We start from the raw sequence: 22,298 nt of genomic DNA on the forward strand, positions 1-22,298 counted from the left end.
GCTGGGGAACGTGGGTTGTGTAGGTCATTACAGACAAACACAAACTGACTGCATTGAGTTATTGTTTTCAAGGCCAATGATCCTCTAGGTTTATGCCCTTCTTATACTGTGTTTGTTTACCATGTCAATTATTCTGCTAAACTGATATGGGGGATTATACTGGATGATTTTTAAAGGGTTACTTTTAAGCATGTTTAATGCTCTGTTGTGATTTCTGGAAATTCAGGACTTTCTTTTTCTGCGTTGATGGTGTTATGGAACATGGACGGACACACACACAGAGTCTCACACAGAGTCTCACACACAGAAGTTAGTTGATCAGTGTGTGTGTTTTCATGTGATAGGTTAGGTTTGTGTTAGTTGGTGCAACTGATGTCTTTCTGCTCTGCTCCTTTATATCAGACAGCCTCCTGTCAGAAGCACTAGTCTCTGGCACTCTGTGTTCCCGCCGTACACTGTATTTCTACAGCTGGGGGAAGCCAAGCGAAAGGAGGTCAAGTGCCTGTTCTGCAGGCTTATAAACACCCCTCCTCCTCCCTTATCCCCCCTCTCCATCCTTCCTCCTGCTCAGGGAAAGAGAGAGCTGAATGAAAGGGTTTACCCTGTCGGATAACCCCCCTGGTCTGAGCTGCTGGCCCAGTGTGGCTCTCAGGAGACTGGCATGGTGGCAAACTCTATGCAGATGCCTCCCCCAAAAAAGTCTGACTGTGGGTAAGAGCGTGTGACTGACAGTGATGGAAAGAGAGAATGCGTGTGGCACTTGAGACTGAGTTTGTCCTCTCTAGGCTCATGCAGCATGTGTGTGTCCAACTGTCCATGAGTTTGTTTGTTTATCAGTGTGTGTTTGTTTGTGTATGTGTGCGGCTGTGTGTGTAAGTGTGTGTGTGTGTGTGTGTGTGTGTGTGTGTGTGTGTGTGTGTGTGTGTGTGTGTGTGTTTTTTCGGTAAAGGGAGAGTTGGTTAGTCCCCAGGCCCCTCCTGTTCTTCCACGTTAGAGCACAGCTGGTGAAGCCACTGAGTCCCACAGGGCTATGAGTAAAGGGAACAGTCCTACATTCAGATTCACTGTCTGTTCCAAACGTTTCTCAGCTTTGCCTATCATAAACTCACTTACTTTATTCCCCATACGACCACATCAAGTAGATCACATCTGCTTTACTTAGAATCTGTCTAAGTAAAGCACACCGTGATCTAAACGATGTAATCGGTCCATAGGGTTAGCTTTATTCATAGAGATGTAGCTAATAGGCTAGAACTAGGTGATGTGGACAGTATGTTCAGTACAGCTAGAGTACGTCCTCATCTGCCTCATTACCTTACGTAATCTCTTTAGAGCTACCATCCGTCCGAATTAGCTAATCTAATAGCAGCGTCCGGTTTTGTTTCTGTTAAATAAAGAGGAGACCGTAGTAAGACACCTAAGACATTCCACAGGCACAGACTGAGATCCACCCTGACGACAGGAGCTTATCCAAGTCAAGTCTGGCCAGAGACAGTGTATTCAGCTCAGGGTTGGAGCAGGGAGTTCGCTCTCCTGTCTCCAGGGCAGGGGACGATATCACTACAAGCTGGTGTGGAGCTCCTCAGGGGCCTGTCCTTGTACCCCTATTCATTTCTGACAGCCTACTTAAAGTGTAGAGTTCCAGCCTCCAGCTGCAGCCTCGCGTTACACAAGTTTATTCATTATTGGAAAAAAACAATGTGCTGCTCACCCATGTCTTCCTATTCACAGAGGGCTATATCCTACTAGCCTCATCCATCAGGATTCAGTGTAGCCTGTCACTCTGACAACAGTAGGGCCATCTTGTACAAAGGGGGGTGGGGGGTGGGATGGGGTGCTCAATTACACCAAACTTTGGAATAGGTGAGAATTGACGGGCAGGTAGTTATTTTTTGTTCTTGATGACAACTAGAAATGTCTTTAGGCACTGTGGCTGTGAAACCCCAACCTTCAAGAGTGAACAAGTGAGAAATCTTTACATAGAACCTGAAAGCAACTTTAAAGTTGTGGTTACAACCATAAAAATACAATCTCATTCAATTCTGTAGTTACAACACTATACCTTGATCATTATCAGAACACTATCCTACTAAATCAGTCATGTAACCATCTTCACTTTATTTCCAGTGAATGGTGAATTAAAATGTTGATCTCTGATGTCAGGTTTTCTTTCAAACAGTTACTCCATTTATTAAGTGGTCTGGTGAAAGTTTCTTAGTGAGAGCTGCTAGCTTCAGGTTTTGGTTACTGATGGGTCAGGTTTGATGGATCAACTCTATCTCATCAACAATTGTGTTTTATAGATACAGTGGGGAAAAAAAGTATTTAGTCAGCCACCAATTGTGCAAGTTCTCCCACTTAAAAATACGAGAGAGGCCTGTACTTTTCATCATAGGTACACATCAACTATGACAGACAAATTGAGAAAAAATAATCCAGAAAATCACATTGTAGGATTTTATATGAATTTATTTGCAAATTATGGTGGAAAATAAGTATTTGGTCACCTACAAACAAGCAAGATTTCTGGCTCTCACAGACCTGTAACTTCTCCTTTAAGAGGCTCCTCTGTCCTCCACTCGTTACCTGTATTAATGGCACCTGTTTGAAGTTGTTATCAGTATAAAAGACACCTGTCCACAACCTCAAACAGTCACACTCCAAACTCCACTATGGCCAAGACCAAAGAGCTGTCAAAGGACACCAGAAACAAAATTGTAGACCTGCACCAGGCTGGGAAGACTGAATCTGCAATAGGTAAGCAGCTTGGTTTGAAGAAATCAACTGTGGGAGCAATTATTAGGAAATGGAAGACATACAAGACCACTGATAATCTCCCTCGATCTGGGGCTCCACGCAAGATCTCACCCCGTGGGGTCAAAATGATCACAAGAACGGTGAGCAAAAATCCCAGAACCACACGGGGGGACCTAGTGAATGACCTGCAGAGAGTTGGGACCAAAGTAACAAAGCCTACCATCAGCAACACACTACGCCGTCAGGGACTCAAATCCTGCAGTGCCAGACGTGTCCCCCTGCTTAAGCCAGTACATGTCCAGGCCCATCTGATGTTTGCTAGAGTGCATTTGGATGATCCAGAAGAGGATTGGGAGAATGTCATATGGTCAGATGAAACCAAAATATAACTTTTTGGTAAAAACTCAACTCGTCGTGTTTGGAGGACAAAGAATGCTGAGTTGCATCCAAAGAACACATTTACATTACATTTACGTCATTTAGCAGACGCTCTTATCCAGAGCGACTTACAGGAGCAATTAGGGTTAAGTGCCTTGCTCAAGGGCACATCGGCAGATTTTTCACCTAGTCGGCTCGGGGATTAGAACCAGCGACCTTTCGGTTACTGGCACAACGCTCTTAACCACTAAGCTACCTGCCGCCCCACCATACCTACTGTGAAGCATGGGGGTGGAAACATCATGCTTTGGGGCTGTTTTTCTGCAAAGGGACCAGGACGACTGATCCGTGTAAAGGAAAGAATGAATGGGGCCATGTATCGTGAGATTTTGAGTGAAAACCTCCTTCCATCAGCAAGGGCATTGAAGATGAAACGTGGCTGGGTCTTTCAGCATGACAATGATCCCAAACACACCGCCCGGGCAACGAAGGAGTGGCTTCGTAAGAAGCATTTCAAGGTCCTGGAGTGGCCTAACCAGTCTCCAGATCTCAACCCCATAGAAAATCTTTGGAGGGAGTTGAAAGTCCGTGTTGCCCAGCGACAGCCCCAAAACATCACTGCTCTAGAGGAGATCTGCATGGAGGAATTGGCCAAAATACCAGCAACAGTGTGTGAAAACCTTGTGAAGACTTACAGAAAACGTTTGACCTGTGTCATTGCCAACAAAGGGTATATAACAATGTATTGAGAAACTTTTGTTATTGACCAAATACTTATTTTCCACCATAATTTGCAAATAAGTTCATAAAAAATCCTACAATGTGATTTTCTGGATTTTTTTTTCTCATTTGGTTTGTCATAGTTGACGTGCACCTATGATGAAAATTACAGGCCTCTCTCATCTTTTTAAGTGGGAGAACTTGCACAATTGGTGGTTGACTAAATACATTTTTTCCCCACTGTATATGTGTTTGTGTGTATACAGTTGAAGTCGGAAGTTTACATACACTTAGGTTGGAGTCATTAAAACTTGATTTACAACCACTCCACACATTTCTTGTTAACAAGCTATAGTTTTGGCAAGTCGGTTAGGACATCTACATTGGGCATGACACAAGTAATTTTTCCAACAATTGTTTACAGACAGATTATTTCACTTATAATTCACTGTATAACAATTCCAGTGGGTCAGAAGTTTACATACACTAAGTTGACTGTGCCTTTAAACAGCTTGGAAAATTCCAGAAAATGATGTCATGGCTTTAGAAGCTTCTGATAGGCTAATTGACATAATTTGAGTCAATTGGAGGTGCACCTGTGGATGAATTTCAAGGCATACCTTCAAACTCAGTGCCTCTTTGCTTGACATCATGGAAAAATCAAAAGAAATCAGCCAAGACCTCAGAATTTTTTTTGCAGACCTCCACAAGTCTGGTTCATCCTTGGGAGCAATTTCCAAACGCCTGAAGGTACCACGTTCATCTGTACAAACAATAGTACGCAAATATAAACACCATGGGACCACGCAGCCGTCATACCGCTCAGGAAGGAGACACGTTCTGTCTCCTAGAGTTGAACATACTTTGGTGCGAAAAGTGCAAATCAATCCCAGAACAACAGCAAAGGATCTTGTGAAGATGCTGGAGGAAACCGGTACAAAAGTATCTATATCCACAGTAAAACGAGACCTATATCGACAACCTGAAAGGCCACTTCGCAAGGAAGAAGCCACTGCTCCAAAACCTCCATTAAAAAAGCCAGACTACGGTTTGCAACTGCACATGGGGACAAAGATCGTACTTTTTGGAGAAATGTCCTCTGGTCTGATGAAACAAAAATAGAACTGTTTGGCCATAATGACCATCGTTATGTTTGGAGGAAAAAGGTTGAGCTTGCAAGCCGAAGAACACCATCCCAGCCGTGAAGCACGGGGGTGGCAGCATCATGCTGTGGGGGTGCTTTGCTGCTGGAGGGACTGGTGCACTTCACAAAATAGATGGCATCATGAGGAAGGAAAATGATGTGGATATATTGAAGCAACATCTCAAGACATCAGTCAGGAAGTTAAAGCTTGGTCGCAAATGGGTCTTCCAAATGGACAATGACCCCAAGCATACTTCCAAAGTTGTGGCAAAATGGCTTAAGGACAACAAAGTCAAGGTATTGGAGTGGCCATCACAAAGCCCTGACCTCTATCCTATAGAACATTTGTGGGCAGAACTGAAAAAGTGTGTGCGAGCAAGGAGGCCTACAAACCTGACTCAGTTACACCAGCTCTGTCAGGAGGAATGGGCCAAAATTCACCCAACTTATTGTGGGAAGCTTGTGGAAGGCTACCCGAAACATTTGACCCAAGTTAAACAATTTAAAGGCAATGCTACCAAATACTAATTGAGTGTATGTAAACGTCTGACCCACTGGGAATGTGATGAAAGAAATAAAAGCTGAAATAAATCGTTCTCTCTACTATTATTCTGACATTTCACATTCTTAAAATAAAGTGGTGATCCTAACTGACCTAAGACAGGGAATTTTTACTAGGATTAAATGTCAGGAATTGTGAAAAACTGAGTTTAAATGTATTTGGCTTAGGCGTATGTAAACTTCCGACTTCAACTGTATATTTTTACAAATACCTAACGCAACAATGCTGTAACGTTAGGAGGTGATATGCGTCTTTCAAGTTATTTGCCACAGATATACAGTGGGGAAAAAAAGTATTTAGTCAGCCACCAATTGTGCAAGTTCTCCCACTTAAAAAGATGAGAAAAAACAGCGCCGGAGAAGATGGCTGCCGTTTTACAGCCCTCTAACCAATTGTACTATTATGTGTGTTTTTCCGCGTTATTTGTAATTTATTTTGAACATAATGTTTCTGCCATCGTCTCTTATAACCAAAAAGAGCTTCTGGATATCAGGACAGCGATTACTCACCTCGTATTGGACGAAGATTTTTTCTTCAACGAGGCGGCCGCGAAGGATATCATACAGACACCCGACAAGGCCCAAATCCCCGTCATTCGCGTGAGGAAGAGACGGAGATATCGTGGACGGAGATCGGGGTGCCTTGTAAGGATCCGACGGCGAGCGAGTAAACTGCCTCTCCCATCAATCCTATTAGCCAACGTTCAATCTTTTGAAAATAAAGTGGACGACTTAAGATTACGGTTATCCTACCAACGGGACATTAAAAACTGTAATATATTATGTTTCACCGAGTCGTGGCTGAACGACGACAATGATAACATTCAGCTAGCAGGCTACACGCTACATCGGCAGGACAGAACGGCTGACTCCGGTAAGACAAGGGGTGGCGGTCTGTGTATATTTGTAAACAACAGCTGGTGCACAAAATCAAATACTAAGGAAGTCTCGAGGTTTTGCTCGCCTGAGGTAGAGTATCTTATGATAAGCTGTAGACCACACTATTTACCAAGAGAGTTTTCATCTATATTTTTCATAGCTGTCTATTTACCACCACAAACCAATGCTGGCATTAAGATTGCACTGAATGAGTTGTACAAGGCCATTAATCAACAGGAAAATGCTCATCCAGATGCAGCGCTACTAGTGGCCGGGGACTTTAATGCAGGGAAACTTAAATCCGTTCTACCTAATTTCTACCAGCATGTTAAATGTGCAACCAGAGGGAAAAAAACTCTAGACCACCTTTACTCCACACACAGAGACGCATACAAAGCTCTCCCTCGCCCCCCATTTGGCAAATCTGACCATAACTCTATCCTCCTGATTCCTGCTTATAAGCAAAAACTAAAGCAGGAAGCACCAGTGACTCGGTTAATAAAAAAGTGGTCAGATGACGCAGATGCTAAGCTACAGGACTGTTTTGCTAGCACAGACTGGAACATGTTCCAGGATTCTTCAGACAGCATTGAGGAGTACACCACATCAGTCACTGGCTTCATCAATAAGTGCATCGATGATGTCGTCCCCACAGTGACCGTACGTACATACCCCAACCAGAAGCCATGGATTACAGGAAACATCCGCACTGAGCTAAAGGGTAGAGCTGCCGCTTTCAAGGAACGGGACTCTAACCCGGACGCTTATAAGAAATCCCGCTATGACCTCCGACGAACCATCAAACAGGCAAAGAGTCAATACAGGTCTAAGATTGAATCGTACTACACTGGCTCTGACGCTCGTCGGATGTGGCAGGGCTTGAAAACTATTACAGACTACAAAGGGAAGCACAGCCGCGAGCTGCCCAGTGACACAAGCCTACCAGACGAGCTAAACCACTTCTATGCTTGCTTCGAGGCAAGCAACACTGAAGCATGCATGAGAGCACCAGCTGTTCCGGATGACTATGTGATCACGCTCTCCGTAGCCGATGTGAGTAAGACTTTTAAGCAGGTCAACATTCACAAGGCCGCAGGGCCAGACGGATTACCAGGACGTGTACTCCGAGCATGTGCTGACCAACTGGCAAGTGTCTTCACTGACATTTTCAACATGTCCCTGACTGAGTCTGTAATACCAACATGTTTCAAGCAGACCACCATAGTCCCCGTGCCCAAGGACTCTAAGATAACCTGCCTAAATGACTACCGACCCGTAGCACTGACGTCTGTAGCCATGAAGTGCTTTGAAAGGCTGGTCATGGCTCACATCAACAGCATTATCCCAGAAACCCTAGACCCACTCCAATTTGCATACCGCCCCAACAGATCCACAGATGATGCAATCTCTATTGCACTCCACACTGCCCTTTCCCACCTGGACAAGAGGAACACCTACGTGAGAATGCTATTCATTGACTACAGCTCAGCATTCAACACCATAGTGCCCTCTAAGCTCATCACTAAGCTAAGGATCCTGGGACTAAACACCTCCCTCTGCAACTGGATCCTGGACTTCCTGACGGGCCGCCCCCAGGTGGTAAGGGTAGGTAACAACACATCTGCCACACTGATCCTCAACACGGGGGCCCCTCAGGGGTGCGTGCTCAGTCCCCTCCTGTACTCTCTGTTCACCCATGACTGCATGGCCAGGCATGACTCCAACACCATCATTAAGTTTGCCGACGACACAACAGTGGTAGGCCTGATCACCGACAACGATGAGACAGCCTATAGGGAGGAGGTCAGAGATCTGGCCGTGTGGTGCCAGGACAACAACCTCTCCCTCAACGTGACCAAGACAAAGGAGATGATTGTGGACTACAGGAAAAAAAAGAGGACTGAGCACGCCCCCATTCTCATCGACGGGGCTGTAGTGGAACAGGTTGAGAGCTTCAAGTTCCTTGGTGTCCACATCACCAACGAACTATCATGGTCCAAACACACCAAGACAGTCGTGAAGAGGGCACGACAAAGCCTATTCCCCCTCAGGAGACTAAAAAGATTTGGCATGGGTCCTCAGATCCTCAAAAAATTCTACAGCTGCATCATCGAGAGCATCCTGACTGGTTGCATCACCGCCTGGTATGGCAACTGCTTGGCCTCCGACCGCAAGGCACTACAGAGGGTAGTGCGTACGGCCCAGTACATCACTGGGGCAAAGCTTCCTGCCATCCAGGACCTCTATACCAGGCGGTGTCAGAGGAAGGCCCTCAAAATTGTCAAAGACTCCAGCCACCCTAGTCATAGACTGTTCTCTCTGCTACCGCACGGCAAGCGGTACCGGAGTGCCAAGTCTAGGTCCAAAAGACTTCTCAACAGCTTCTACCCCCAAGCCATAAGACTCCTGAACAGCTAATCATGGCTACCCAGACTATTTGCACTGCCCCCCCACCCCATCCTTTTTACGCTGCTGCTACTCTGTTAAGTATTTATGCATAGTCACTTTAACTCTACCCACATGTACATATTACCTCAACTACCTCAACTAGCCGGTGCCCCCGCACATTGACTCTGCAACGGTACCCCCCTGTATATATAGCCTCCCTACTGTCACTTTATTTTACTTCTGCTCTTTTTTTTCTCAACACTTTTTTTTGTTGTTGTTGTTTTATTTGTACTTTTTTTGTTTAAAATAAATGCACTGTTGGTTAAGGGCTGTAAGTAAGCATTTCACTGTAATGTCTGCACCTGTTGTATTCGGCGCATGTGACCAATAAAATTTGATTTGATTTGATTTGAGAGAGGCCTGTAATTTTCATCATAGGTACACGTCAACTATGACAGACAAAATGAGGAAAAAAAATCTAGAAAATCACATTGTAGGATTTTTAATGAATTTATTTGCAAATTATGGTGGAAAATAAGTATTTGGTCAATATCAAATGTTTCTCAATACTTTGTTATATACCCTTTGTTGGCAATGACACAGGTCAAACGTTTTCTGTAAGTCTTCACAAGGTTTTCACACACTGTTGCTGGTATTTTGGCCCATTCCTCCATGCAGATCTCCTCCAGAGCAGTGATGTTTTGGGGATGTCGCTGGGCAACACGGACTTTCAACTCCCTCCAAAGATTTTCTATGGGGTTGAGATCTGGAGACTGGCTAGGCCACTCCAGGACCTTGAAATGCTTCTTACGAAGCCACTCCTTCGTTGCCCGGGCGGTGTGTTTGGGATCATTGTCATGCTGAAAGACCCAGCCATGTTTCATCTTCAATGCCCTTGCTGATGGAAGGAGGTTTTCACTCAAAATCTCACGATACATGGCCCCATTCATTCTTTCCTTTACACGGATCAGTCGTCCTGGTCCCTTTGCAGAAAAACAGCCCCAAAGCATGATGTTTCCACCCCCATGCTTCACAGTAGGTATTGTGTTCTTTGGATGCAACTCAGCATTCTTTGTCCTCCAAACACGACGAGTTGAGTTTTTACCAAAAAGTTCTATTTTGGTTTCATCTGACCATATGACATTCTCCCAATCCTCTTCTGGATCATCCAAATGCACTCTAGCAAACTTCAGACGGGCCTGGACATGTACTGGCTTAAGCAGGGGGACACGTCTGGCACTGCAGGATTTGAGTCCCTGGCGGCGTAGTGTGTTACTGATGGTAGGCTTTGTTACTTTGGTCCCAGCTCTCTGCAGGTCATTCACTAGGTCCCCCCGTGTGGTTCTGGGATTTTTGCTCACTGTTCTTGTGATCATTTTGACCCCACGGGGTGAGATCTTGCGTGGAGCCCCAGATCGAGGGAGATTATCAGTCGTCTTGTATGTCTTCCATTTCCTAATAATTGCTCCCACGGTTGATTTCTTCAAACCAAGCTGCTTACCTATTGCAGATTCAGTCTTCCCAGCCTGGTGCAGGTCTACAATTTTGTTTCTGGTGTCCTTTAATTTTTTTTAATTTTTATTTTATTTTTATTTTTTTATTTCACCTTTATTTAACCAGGTAAGCCAGTTGAGAACAGGTTCTCATTTACAACTGCGACCTGGCCAAGATAAAGCAAAGTAGTGCAATAAAAACAACACAGAGTTACATATGGGGTAAAAAAAACAAACATAAAGTCAGAAATACAACAGAAAATATATATACAGTGTGTGCAAATGTAGCAAGTTATGGAGGTAAGGCAATAAATAGGCTATAGTGCAGAATAATTACAATAGTATTAACACTGGAATGCTAGATGTGCAAGAGATTATGTGCATATAGAGATACTGGGGTGCAAAAGAGCAAAATAAATAACAATATAGGGATGAGGTAGTTGGGTGGGCTAATTTCGGATGGGCTGTGTACAGGTGCAGTGATCGGTAAGGTGCTCTGACAACTGATGCTTAAAGTTATTAACAGCTCTTTGGTCTTGGCCATAGTGGAGTTTGGAGTGTGACTGTTTGAGGTTGTGGACAGGTGTCTTTTATACTGATAACAAGTTCAAACAGGTGCCATTAATACAGGTAACGAGTGGAGGACAGAGGAGCCTCTTAAAGAAGAAGTTACAGGTCTGTGAGAGCCAGAAATCTTGCTTGTTTGTAGGTGACCAAATACTTATTTTCCACCATAATTTGCAAATAAATTCATAAAAAATCCTACAATGTGATTTTCTGGAATTTTTTTCTTCTCAATTTGTCTGTCATAGTTGACGTGTACCTATGATGAATATTACAGGCCTCTCTCATCTTTTTAAGTGGGAGAACTTGCACAATTGGTGGCTGACTAAATACTTTTTTTCCCCACTGTAAAGCGTTCCGCACGTCATTGTCATTAACAGTTGGAAAAATGGCAGAGTGAGATAGGGAAGTGACAGCAGCTTGTATGACAATACTTTTGAGAAGTTAAATAAGAAGGTGGTGAAATGCAAACTTTGCAATTGAGCTATGGTGGCAGTACAGGTGCAATGCTTAACCATCTGGAAGGGAGGCACCGTGAGCCCCAAACCGTTGCTGGCAGCAGCTCAGGCCCCCAACAACAGACATTAGACAGGCTCTTCACACGAAAGTGTGATAAGGGATGGAGTGAGAAAATCACAGCGCTGATTACAGAAATGATTACATTTGATATTCAGCCATTTTCAATGGTAGAGGATGTCAGCTTCAATGCCATGATGGCATATCTAGAACCAGACTACAAGATGCCATGTCGAAAAACCATGTGGCCCGGATGGAGAAATTGTACAATGATTGCTCTGCAAGTACAAAGTCCGAGCTCTTAAACACCATACGTGGCGTTAACAACAGATTGTTGGACATCTATGAACACGCTGTCATATATCGCTGCAACGAGCCATCACATTGATGAGAAGTGCGACAGGAAGTCCCATGTACTGACCACTGAGAACATGGAGGAGAGGCACACAGCAGAGAACCTAAAAACGCCATCAACTACCATCGTTGCTAAGTGGGTTGGGGACAGCATTAAGGTGAGTGCCGTCTGGTTGCCATCACTGCGGTATATTGAACTACATTGCCCCCTAGCTGTCACACGCAGGACCATATCTGCATTGTGAATTCACCATCGACATTAAAAGTGAGAGTGAAAACGCTGACATCATCCACGTATTCCTGTGGAAAACTCCTGATGGCGCATGAGCCAGAAGTATTTGAATTTGAAGCGCGCCATATTGCTGAATGGGGCTAAATGGTACTACGAAATCACTAAGGATCATGGTGAAAGTGGCCGTAACTAGCAAAGGATCATGGTCGACGTAGTCGTTTTCATCCTGCCTGAGCGAGTCAACCTTAATGTCTATGGCATGAGGGCTTAAGCCTCCTCATAGCCTGCCGGCCTGTGATTGGTTTGTGTCAGCACGTTGTCATGTGTGACTACAGAATGGATCACTATTTAATTAAATATCTCGATTTGATCATAATAAACACATTTTGGGGGCCAAATTTTTTTATTTTTGCTTGGCCGTTCTAGTGATCGTAATTTACATAGGCTTTCTATGGCAGACCAGGGCTTGTGACTTCACGCTCCAGACCGGATAGTGGGGGGCCTAGAATTCACATCATTTCATGATTTTTTTCTTATCATTTAAATGATAAAAAAAGGGCAGTTTAAACATTAAGAAAAATCACATTTGTCACATCCCTAGTGTGTGTGTGTGTGTGTGTGCGCACGCTCTCAGCTCTCAACCCTATGTAGCAGGCAGCCCTGAGTGTGTGTTTCCCTGGTCTCACTTCCCCCCCATGTGGCCCAGACCAGCAGCCGCTTCCTTTGCACGGCTCCCATTTCCCCTGCCAGGTGTTTCTGTGTAGTCAGTCAATAAAGCTTTTAGTTTACATATGGAGCGATTTATTGTTGTTTTAATGTGCCGCGTTGACAGACACCCGAGTGCCCCGGTCGATGCGTGTTTCTCTGCGCAATGACAGTCCACAGCTGCAGTTAGCAAATCTCTCCTATCTGATATACTGTGTGTGGTTGGGTGGGTGGGTGTGGGCCTATTGAATATTTTCCAGGTATTTTACAAATGTTCCATCCCGAGAATAAATCACCTTTCTCCCGGGTATCACGGTATTTCCTGCCTAAACCGGAAGTTTCAGTCTAAAGCATATAAATAGGCTTTGATCGAAGATTCAATGATTCTTATGAGCCCTACATTAAAGACATTTTATGAGCCCAAACCGAAAAAGCCCAAATGATTGTGCTGTTATCCAACACATATGATATAGGCTACTGCACATTATGCACGACAGAAAGACATAATAGCCAATAGTCGTGGTCAAAAGTTTTGAGAATGACACAAGTATTGGTCTTCACAAAGTTTGCTGCTTCAGTGTTTTTAGATACTTTTGTCAGATGTTACTATGGTATACTGAAGTATAATTACAAGTAGGGGTGTAACGATCCATCTACTACATCGATGTATCGATTTATATTCCTATGATCCAACTACATCGATCTGTGCTCGGCGAGTTGGCCTTTTGGACAACATATATCGATCTAACATCGTTTTAAAATGTAATAAATCAATTGTATCGATACTAGGAAATAACCCATTGGATTTAAGCACGTCAGACTTTATATGGATGTTTTTTCTTAGCACTTTTAATGATAAAGGCTTTAAACATTACTCGATTCAGTCTGCCTAGCCGTGACGTCATCGTGCCAGCAGCAGCGCAAAGGCGCCAAGACAACAAAACATAGCGGACGACAGAGGAGAAGCCGACGAGCGAGAAATTATCAAGCCACCATTGCGGTCCTTACAAGAAACAGGAATCTAGGAAACTTCACCTGCACTGTCCAGTATCCAGGTATTTATTTCAGTCACACTGGTTGAATTTTTGGCTAAAAGGTTACTGAATCGATTTCAAGTCACTGAATCGTTTCGGATCGTATCGTTCTAAATGAACCAATATCGTCCTTGAATCGTATCAACAACCACGAATCGTGATACAAATCGAATCGTTGTTAAAACGAATCGTTACACCCCTAATTACAAGCATTGTATCAAAGGCTTTTATTGACAATTACATTAAGTTTATGCAAAGAGTCCATATTTGCAGTGTTGACCCTTCTTTTTCAAGACCTCTACAATCTGCCCTGGCATGCTGTCATTTATCTTCTGGGCCACATCCTGAATTTGTGGGTTTTTGTTTGCCCACCCACCTCTTGAGGATTGACCACAAGTTCTCAATGGGATTAAGGTCTGGGAGTTTCCTGACCATGGACCCAAAATGTCGATGTTTTGTTCTCCGAGCCACTTAGTTATCACTTTTGCCTTATGGCAAGGTGTTCCATCATGCTGGAAAAGGCATTGTTCGTCACCAAACTGTTCTTGGATGGTTGGGAGAAGTTGCTCTCAGAGGATGTGTTGGTACCATTCTTTATTCATGGCTGTGTTCTTAGGCATAATTGTGAGTGAGCCCACACCCTTGGCTGAGAAGCAACCCCACACATGAATGGTCTCAGGATGCTTTACTGTTGGCATGACACAGGACTGATGGTAGCACTCACCTTGTCTTCTCCGGACAAGCTTTTTTCCGGATGCCCCAAACAATCGGAAAGGGGATTCATCAGAGAAAATGACTTTACCACAGTCCTCAGCAGTCCAATCCCTGTACCTTTTGCAGAATATCAGTCTGTCCCTGATGTTTTTCCTGGAGAGAAGTGGCTTCCTCGCTGCCCTTCTTGACACCAGGCCATCCTCCAAAAGTCTTCGGCTCACTGTGCGTGCAGATGCACTCACACCTGCCTGCTGCCATTCCTGAGCCTGCTCTGCACTGGTGGTGCCCCGATCCCGCAGCTGAATCAACTTTAGGAGACGGTCCTGGCGCTTGCTGGACTTTCTTGGGCGCCCTGAAGCCTTCTTCACAACAATTGAAACTCTCCTTGAAGTTCTTAATGATCCGATAAATGGTTGATTTAGGTGCAATCTTACTAGCAGCAATATCCTTGCCTGTGAAGCCCTTTTTGTGCAAAGCAATGATGACGGCACGTGTTTCCTTGCAGATAACCATGGTTAACAGAGGAAGAACAATAATTTCAAGCACCACCCTCCTTTTAAAGCTTCCAGTCTGTTATTCTAACTCAATCAGCATGAGAGAGTGATCTCCAGCCTTGTCCTTGTCAACACTCTCACCTGTGTTAACGAGAGAATCACTGACATTTTGTGGCAGGGCTGAAATGCAGTGGAAATGTTTTTGGGGGATTAAGTTCATTTTCATGGCAAAGAGGGACTTTGAAATTAATTGCAATTCATCTGATCACTCTTCATAACATTCTGGAGTATATGCAAATTGCCATCATAAAAACTGAGGCAGCAGACTTTGTGAAAATTAATATTTGTGTCATTCTCAAAACTTTTGACCACGACTGTAGATCTCTTGGGTAAATATATGATACATACTCCAGTAGGCTAATGTTTTTGAGTGTGAACTGTATTATTGTACCGTATTGAATTATATAGACTGGAATTACGCACCTCTTTCAAACCATGATAAAGCAGGGAAGAGAACATGTGATTCTGGTGCAGCACATGCTGCCTACAAAGTTTACAAGTATAGGCTAGCAAATTAGATTTACATTTTGAAATATAATAGGGCCTATTTGTATAATTAGTAGGCTGACGCATATATACAGTGGGGGAAAAAAGTATTTAGTCAGCCACCAATTGTTCTCCCACTTAAAAAGATGAAAGAGGCCTGTAATTTTCATCATATGTACACGTCAACTATGACAGACAAAATGAGAATTTCTTTTCCAGAAAATCACATTGTAGGATTTTTATGAATTTATTTGCAAATTATGGTGGAAAATAACTATTTGGTCAATATCAAAAGTTTCTCAATACTTTGTTATATACCCTTTGTTGGCAATGACACAGGTCAAACGTTTTCTGTAAGTCTTCACAAGGTTTTCACACACTGTTGCTGGTATTTTGGCCCATTCCTCCATGCAGATCTCCTCTAGAGCAGTGATGTTTTGGGGCTGTCGCTGGGCAACACGGACTTTCAACTCCCTCCAAAGATTTTCTATGGGGTTGAGATCTGGAGACTGGCTAGGCCACTCCAGGACCTTGAAATGCTTCTTACGAAGCCACTTTTTCGTTGCCCGGGCGGTGTGTTTGGGATCATTGTCATGCTGAAAGACCCAGCCACGTTTAATCTTCAATGCCCTTGCTGATGGAAGGAGGTTTTCACTCAAAATCTCACGATACATGGCCCCATTCATTCTTTCCTTTACACGGATCAGTCGTCCTGGTCCCTTTGCAGAAAAACAGCCCCAAAGCATGATGTTTCCACCCCCATGCTTCACAGTAGGTATGGTGTTCTTTGGATGCAACTCAGCATTCTTTTTCCTCCAAACACGACGAGTTGAGTTTTTACCAAAAAGTTCTATTTTGGTTTCATCTGACCATATGACATTCTCCCAATCCTCTTCTGGATCATCCAAATGCACTCTAGCAAACTTCAGACGGGCCTGGACATGTACTGGCTTAAGCAGGGGGACACGTCTTGCACTGCAGGATTTGAGTCCCTGGCGGCGTAGTGTGTTACTGATGGTAGGCTTTGTTACTTTGGTCCCAGCTCTCTGCAGGTCATTCACTAGGTCCCCCCGTGTGGTTCTGGGATTTTTGCTTGTGATCATTTTGACCCCACGGGGTGAGATCTTGCGTGGAGCCCCAGATCGAGGGAGATTATCAGTGGTCTTGTATGTCTTCCATTTCCTAATAATTGCTCCCACAGTTGATTTCTTCAAACCAAGCTGCTTACCTATTGCAGATTGTCTTCCCAGCCTGGTGCAGGTCTACAATTTTGTTTCTGGTGTCCTTTGACAGCTCTTTGGTCTTGGCCATAGTGGAGTTTGGAGTGTGACTGTTTGAGGTTGTGGACAGGTGTCTTTTATACTGATAACAAGTTCAAACAGGTGCCATTAATACAGGTAACGGGTGGAGGACAGAGGAGCCTCTTCAAGAAGAAGTTACAGGTCTGTGAGAGCCAGAAATCTTGCTTGTTTGTAGGTGACCAAATACTTATTTTCCACCATAATTTGCAAATAAATTCATAAAAAATCCTACAATGTGATTTTCTGGATTTTTTTCCCCTCAATTTGTCTGTCATAGTTGACGTGTACCTATGATGAAAATTACAGGCCTCTCTCATCTTTTTAAGTGGGAGAACTTGCACAATTGGTGGCTGACTAAATACTTTTTTCCCCCTCTGTACCTTCCATAATATTTCCCCTAATGTTATTAGCCTACCTCCTCTTTCTCTCTCTATTGTTGCATCATTCCTTTCTCGCGTTCAACAGTTAAGTAAAATACGTTTTGTTGTCCTTATTTTCATCATTCTAATGACATGCTTGAAAATTATAGGTTAGAATTAGATGCAGACAGCTTTCACTTCTCTTCATGACCATTAAATGGTTATGGGTCTGAATAAATAACTGCTATAGCCTACCGCCATCGCGCGTTCGCTCTTCTTTCAAACTACCCATGAGTTCTATTGGCTGCTGTATTTAACATTCAGCAAACAAGAGCTTGCGTCGCTCTTCGAAATAGTCTATTGGTATAAGAAATGCTACAAAAAAAATGTCCAGCAAGCTATTCTAGTCTAGCTTTTCCTGAATGGGACTCCAAGAGCTATGGAGTGTTTTTTAAGGAGAGAGGCCAGCGGAGCATAGGTGCGTGCGTATTGCGCAAGAGACAGAAGCTATGTACTCCCGAGTGGCGCAGTGGTCTAAGGCACTGCATCGCAGTGCTAGCTGTGCCACTAGAGATCCTGGTTCGAATCCAGGCTCTGACGTAGCCGGCCGCGACCGGGAGACCCATGGGGCGGCGCACAATTGGCCCAGCGTCGTCCAGGGTAGGGGAGGGAATGGCCGGCAGGGATGTAGCTCAGTTGGTAGAGCATGGCGTTTGCAACGCCAGGGTTGTGGGTTCGATTCCCACGGGGGGCCAGTATGGGGGGGGGGGAAAATATATAATAATAATAATAATGTAAGTCGCTCTGGATAAGAGCGTCTGCTAAATGACTAAAATGTAAATGTAATGTTAGAAACTTCTTATGCATAACCCATCATTCATTAGCTAAATATAAGGATAATAATGCTTTGAATTTATTACCTGAAAGAGGTATATAGGACAGATAGATATCTTGAACAGGATGATCTATTTTGGATGCAATTGAATGGAATTGATGCAGAGAGAGAAAGACTGCTCGCGCATGCTCTGATTTTAAAGCAACGATATTTGAGTGATAGGCTGTTTTTAAAACTCTGCAGCTGCAATAAAGAAGAAAATATCTTTACAAGAAAAATAATTGACCCCCGAAAGCCAGATGGAGATGTGTAAATTAGACGTGCATTCGGTCCTTATGTTACTGTGGCATAGGCTATGCTGCAGCAAATGTAGGCCTACCTGTAACAAGAAACAAAGTTGCCATGATGAGATGATAGGTTTACATGCATTGTAAATGGCACTCCATACTGAGATGGGCTGTCTGTCCCAACCATGAGCGTTGATGATTTGATTATGCAGAGAGAAGGCCGTAGAGAAGCCAGATTTAGACATTGCATATTCATTTAACAGTTCCATTTCACGTCATGCTGTTGATATAAATAATTGATTATAATTTACCGGTTTCTCGCAGTTATTTATCCCAGGAAAAGGGAGTGGTTTTGGGCGGTAGATCTTGGTAAATCTCGGAAACCGGGTTCCCGCCATTCCACCCTAGTGTATACCTGTGTGTAACCTGTGTCTATGCGCCAATACAGTTAGGACCCAGCATGGCCTGGCTCAGGGAAAGGTGATACACAACAGTGGTCCAAAGGCCCCTTTAACTTTTGCTTATCCTCCGATAACCAGGCAGCACTTAATGCCGTTAATGGGTTTTGTTCCCTGGGGTGGGTGCAGCTGATGGGCTGGTGCTAGGGGGTGAGGCTGGGATTGAGCTGGGGCTGGGATGGCAGGAAGGCATGGGGCACAGTCAGCCGATCAGACTTGTTTGGGCTTCTGCTCTGCAGACATCATTAAATATGCAGCTCCCGGGTCATATTCCTCCACTGTGCTCCTTTCCTTTTATCTCCCATTGATCAGGTCTGCAAACATACACAAGTGACCTTAATCTGGACACATTATGCTTCACGTATTGGGTTCAGCTCCGGACTCGTCTGGGTTATGACTAATGTACTTGTGCTGTATGATACCAGACAAGTGTGTGTATGCATGATATTTGGAGGGACGTCTATTTTGAAACAAAAGAGAGCAGAGACAGTTAGGTGGGTCGTTGTATAAACCGCTTAGCATTAAACTCTATCAGACAACTGGGTAGGATATGTGTCCTAACAGATGCAGTGTGTTGTGAATAGAACACTGTGGGATGGATGTAAAGTGCACTGTAAAGGCGCTGAGCCGGACACATCTCACCGTCTTTTGTTTTATTAAACATGGTCCGTCTTCTAATCATTGAGTGAATAGCCCATGCTCTGCACCAGGGCTTATCCGATTTGATCATTCATTTACCAATAGGCAAGTCAAGCCTATGTCCTCCCTGATGTTATAGTACCTTCACATGATTACACCTAATGTTAATGCCTGTACCACAGTGGATTTATAGGATTGGGCCAGATTTGAAAAGCCATATGGGATGATACCCTATAGGAGGTGATCTCATGTACCTGTGTGCTCTGGCGGTGACACAGTGCTGAGCTGTCACTGTCGCAGCGTGGCCTGTACAGTACAAACAGAGCTCAGTCAGTCCGATAGATCCACTGGGTGAACGGATAATGGATTACGTCAACTCAATTTGGTCAACATGGTAGAGCAGTGTGAAAACAAAATGTTCCTCTCCATGCAAAGCTTTGCTAATCTCCTCTCCATCATATTCAGCTTACATAAAGCCGGGTTTGCAGGCCGGCGGATATCACTCCGCCTCCACCTCTGTCTCCTCCTTGTCCTCCAGCCTACTGCTTCTCTACTCTACAGTGCCCCCTAGGACCAGGGAGTTTGACTGTGAGAATGCCAAGGCACTACTCCCTGTGTTTTAAAGTCTAGATACATTGGGGAGCAGTAGGAGGCTGGAGTCTGGTTAAGGCCTGTTCACTGAATCTATTCACAATTACTGGCTGTGTATGTGTGCATGCGTGGGAGTTGGCATCTTAGTTCAGACACCACAGCTACACTGGCATCTCTACTGGAAAGGAATAACACCGTTTTTGTCAACCAAAGGATATTCATGTTTGTGTGTCCGTGAAATGGCTGGTACACTAAGGGTGTATTACAACTGATTTATCATCATAGAACATTTGTCTTGTTGATTGACAGTATATTCAATTGCGGTTTATCTCACCAAAATAGGCTATATTCATTCAACTGGTGTATCGCAGCTACCAGCTTCATACTTAAACATGTTGCAATAGCTTTTTACTGAGCAAAAAAGTATTTGCTTGATTTCTATTACAATAATTTCAAGTAAAATATAGCGCTCACTGATCATCTATTTCTCTTTCATTTCAGCCTTAACCGCATACACGTACCTCACCATCTTCGATCTCTTCAGGTGAGTAAGTGGGAATCCTGGGGTTCATTATGTTTTATCAGCACTGTCTGAAGAAGTTTTATTGTGCACCTAACATTTGTGTTGAGCTCTTTTTACTGCTGTGCAACTGCTTGTGTTGAGCTGTTGTTGTTAGTCATGATGACTTATGTGTACCTGTTGGCCCACAGTCTGATCACCTGTCTGCTGAGCTCTTGGGTGGCAATGAAGAAGCCTAGTCAGCTCTTCTCTTTTGGGTAAGTCCATTAGCACACTGATTCTACAGTAGCCTGTTTTCTAACATGATGACCCCCACTGTTAATCTTTATTTTAAAAATGTAGTCATTAGATGATCATGTTTCTATTGGCCTGTATTGATTATTAATAATATGTGTGGTGTTCTTTTGTGGTGCTTATGCAATAAATATATGTGATACAACACTTACACACCCACACAGCTTAGGTTGTCTAAGCCCCTGGGAAACGACGACGACTATGGATCGGTCTCCATCTGTTCGTACGTTAGTTTACTAAATAACACTGATTGGCCGAAGGGGGTGCTATAGTAATCAACTGAAATTCCAAATGTTGAACAAGCATATCTCCTGTCCCGTTTGAGCTACAGTCATGACAATTTGTACATATATGCATCTCCTCATGAGAAACACGTTTCCCATAAGGACCTATAAGCTCGGCCCATTACGTTTTCCTAAATTATACTTTTTGTCACCCACCAAACTCTGAACAAGCATCTCTTCTGTCCCGTTTGAGCTACAGTCATGACATTTTGTTGCCTGGCTACCCAGACTCCTTGCTCCGGCCAATCGCTACGCCGCACCCACAGACGTTAGTTTCTTCTCCGAAATGAGTCTGGATCTGAGTACCTCCCCGACCATTCACTGAATGCGAACACATTCAGGGCCGTCTGATTGGTCCAGAAACCAGTGGGTTGGGCCAAAGCCAGAACACACGTGGGTAAAGCGGCGGTTTGAAAACTCATCATTGGCATTGATACTCTGATTGATTGGTTAGAGATGATCCAATCGCTGATGACTTTGTTGTGTACAACACCCCTCGTGCCCTTCGTCACCACAAATGTCTTCAATGATTGCAGTCTCAGACTAAAGTATGCAGCGAGCGACAGAGGAAGAATTTAGTGTGAGTCGTCAGGCTAGACATTTTGTACATACAGTGAGGGGAAAAAAGTATTTGATCCCCTGCTGATTTTGTACGTTTGCCCACTGACAAAGAAATGATCAGTCTATAATTTTAATGGTAGGTTTATTTGAACAGTGAGAGACAGAATAACAACAACAAAATCCAGAAAAACACATGTCAAAAATGTTATAAATTGATTTGCATTTTAATGAGGGAAATAAGTATTTGACCCCCTCTCAATCAGAAAGATTTCTGGCTCCCACGTGTCTTTTATACAGGTAACGAGCTGAGATTAGGAGCACACTCTTAAAAGGAGTGCTCCTAATCTCAGCTTGTTATCTGTATAAAAGACACCTGTCCACAGAAGCAATCAATCAATCAGATTCCAAACTCTCCATCATGGCCAAGACCAAAGAGCTCTCCAAGGATGTCAGGGACAAGATTGTAGACCTATACAAGGCTGGAATGGGCTACAAGACCATTGCCAAGCAGCTTGGTGAGAAGGTGACAACAGTTGGTGCGATTATTGGCAAATGGAAGAAACACAAAAGAACTGTCAATCTCCCTCGGCCTGGGGCTCCATGCAAGATCTCACCTCGTGGAGTTGCAATGATCATGAGAACGGTGAGGAATCAGCCCAGAACTACACGGGAGGATCTTGTCAATGATCT

At 43.9% G+C, this 22,298-nt stretch overlaps 1 protein-coding gene across 3 annotated transcripts in view; it reads left to right on the plus strand.

The window, feature by feature from the left end:
- Positions 1 to 22,298, plus strand: part of LOC311134961 (zinc transporter 6-like) — a 77,495-nt gene that overhangs the window by 15,995 nt on the left and 39,202 nt on the right. For 2 of the 3 annotated variants that reach the window (XM_084168742.1, XM_084168744.1), the window contains exons 5-6: positions 20,451 to 20,493; positions 20,661 to 20,726. In XM_084168742.1, coding sequence (XP_084024868.1) covers positions 20,451 to 20,493; positions 20,661 to 20,726 — 109 coding nt within the window. Of the gene's footprint in view, positions 1 to 572; positions 712 to 20,450; positions 20,494 to 20,660; positions 20,727 to 22,298 lie in introns of those variants that run through there. The other variant, XM_084168743.1, reaches the window with a different exon arrangement.

Source organism: Coregonus lavaretus (genome assembly GCF_964263955.1).
Source record: "Coregonus lavaretus genome assembly, chromosome: 1".
NCBI classification, from domain to species: Eukaryota; Metazoa; Chordata; class Actinopteri; order Salmoniformes; family Salmonidae; genus Coregonus; species Coregonus lavaretus.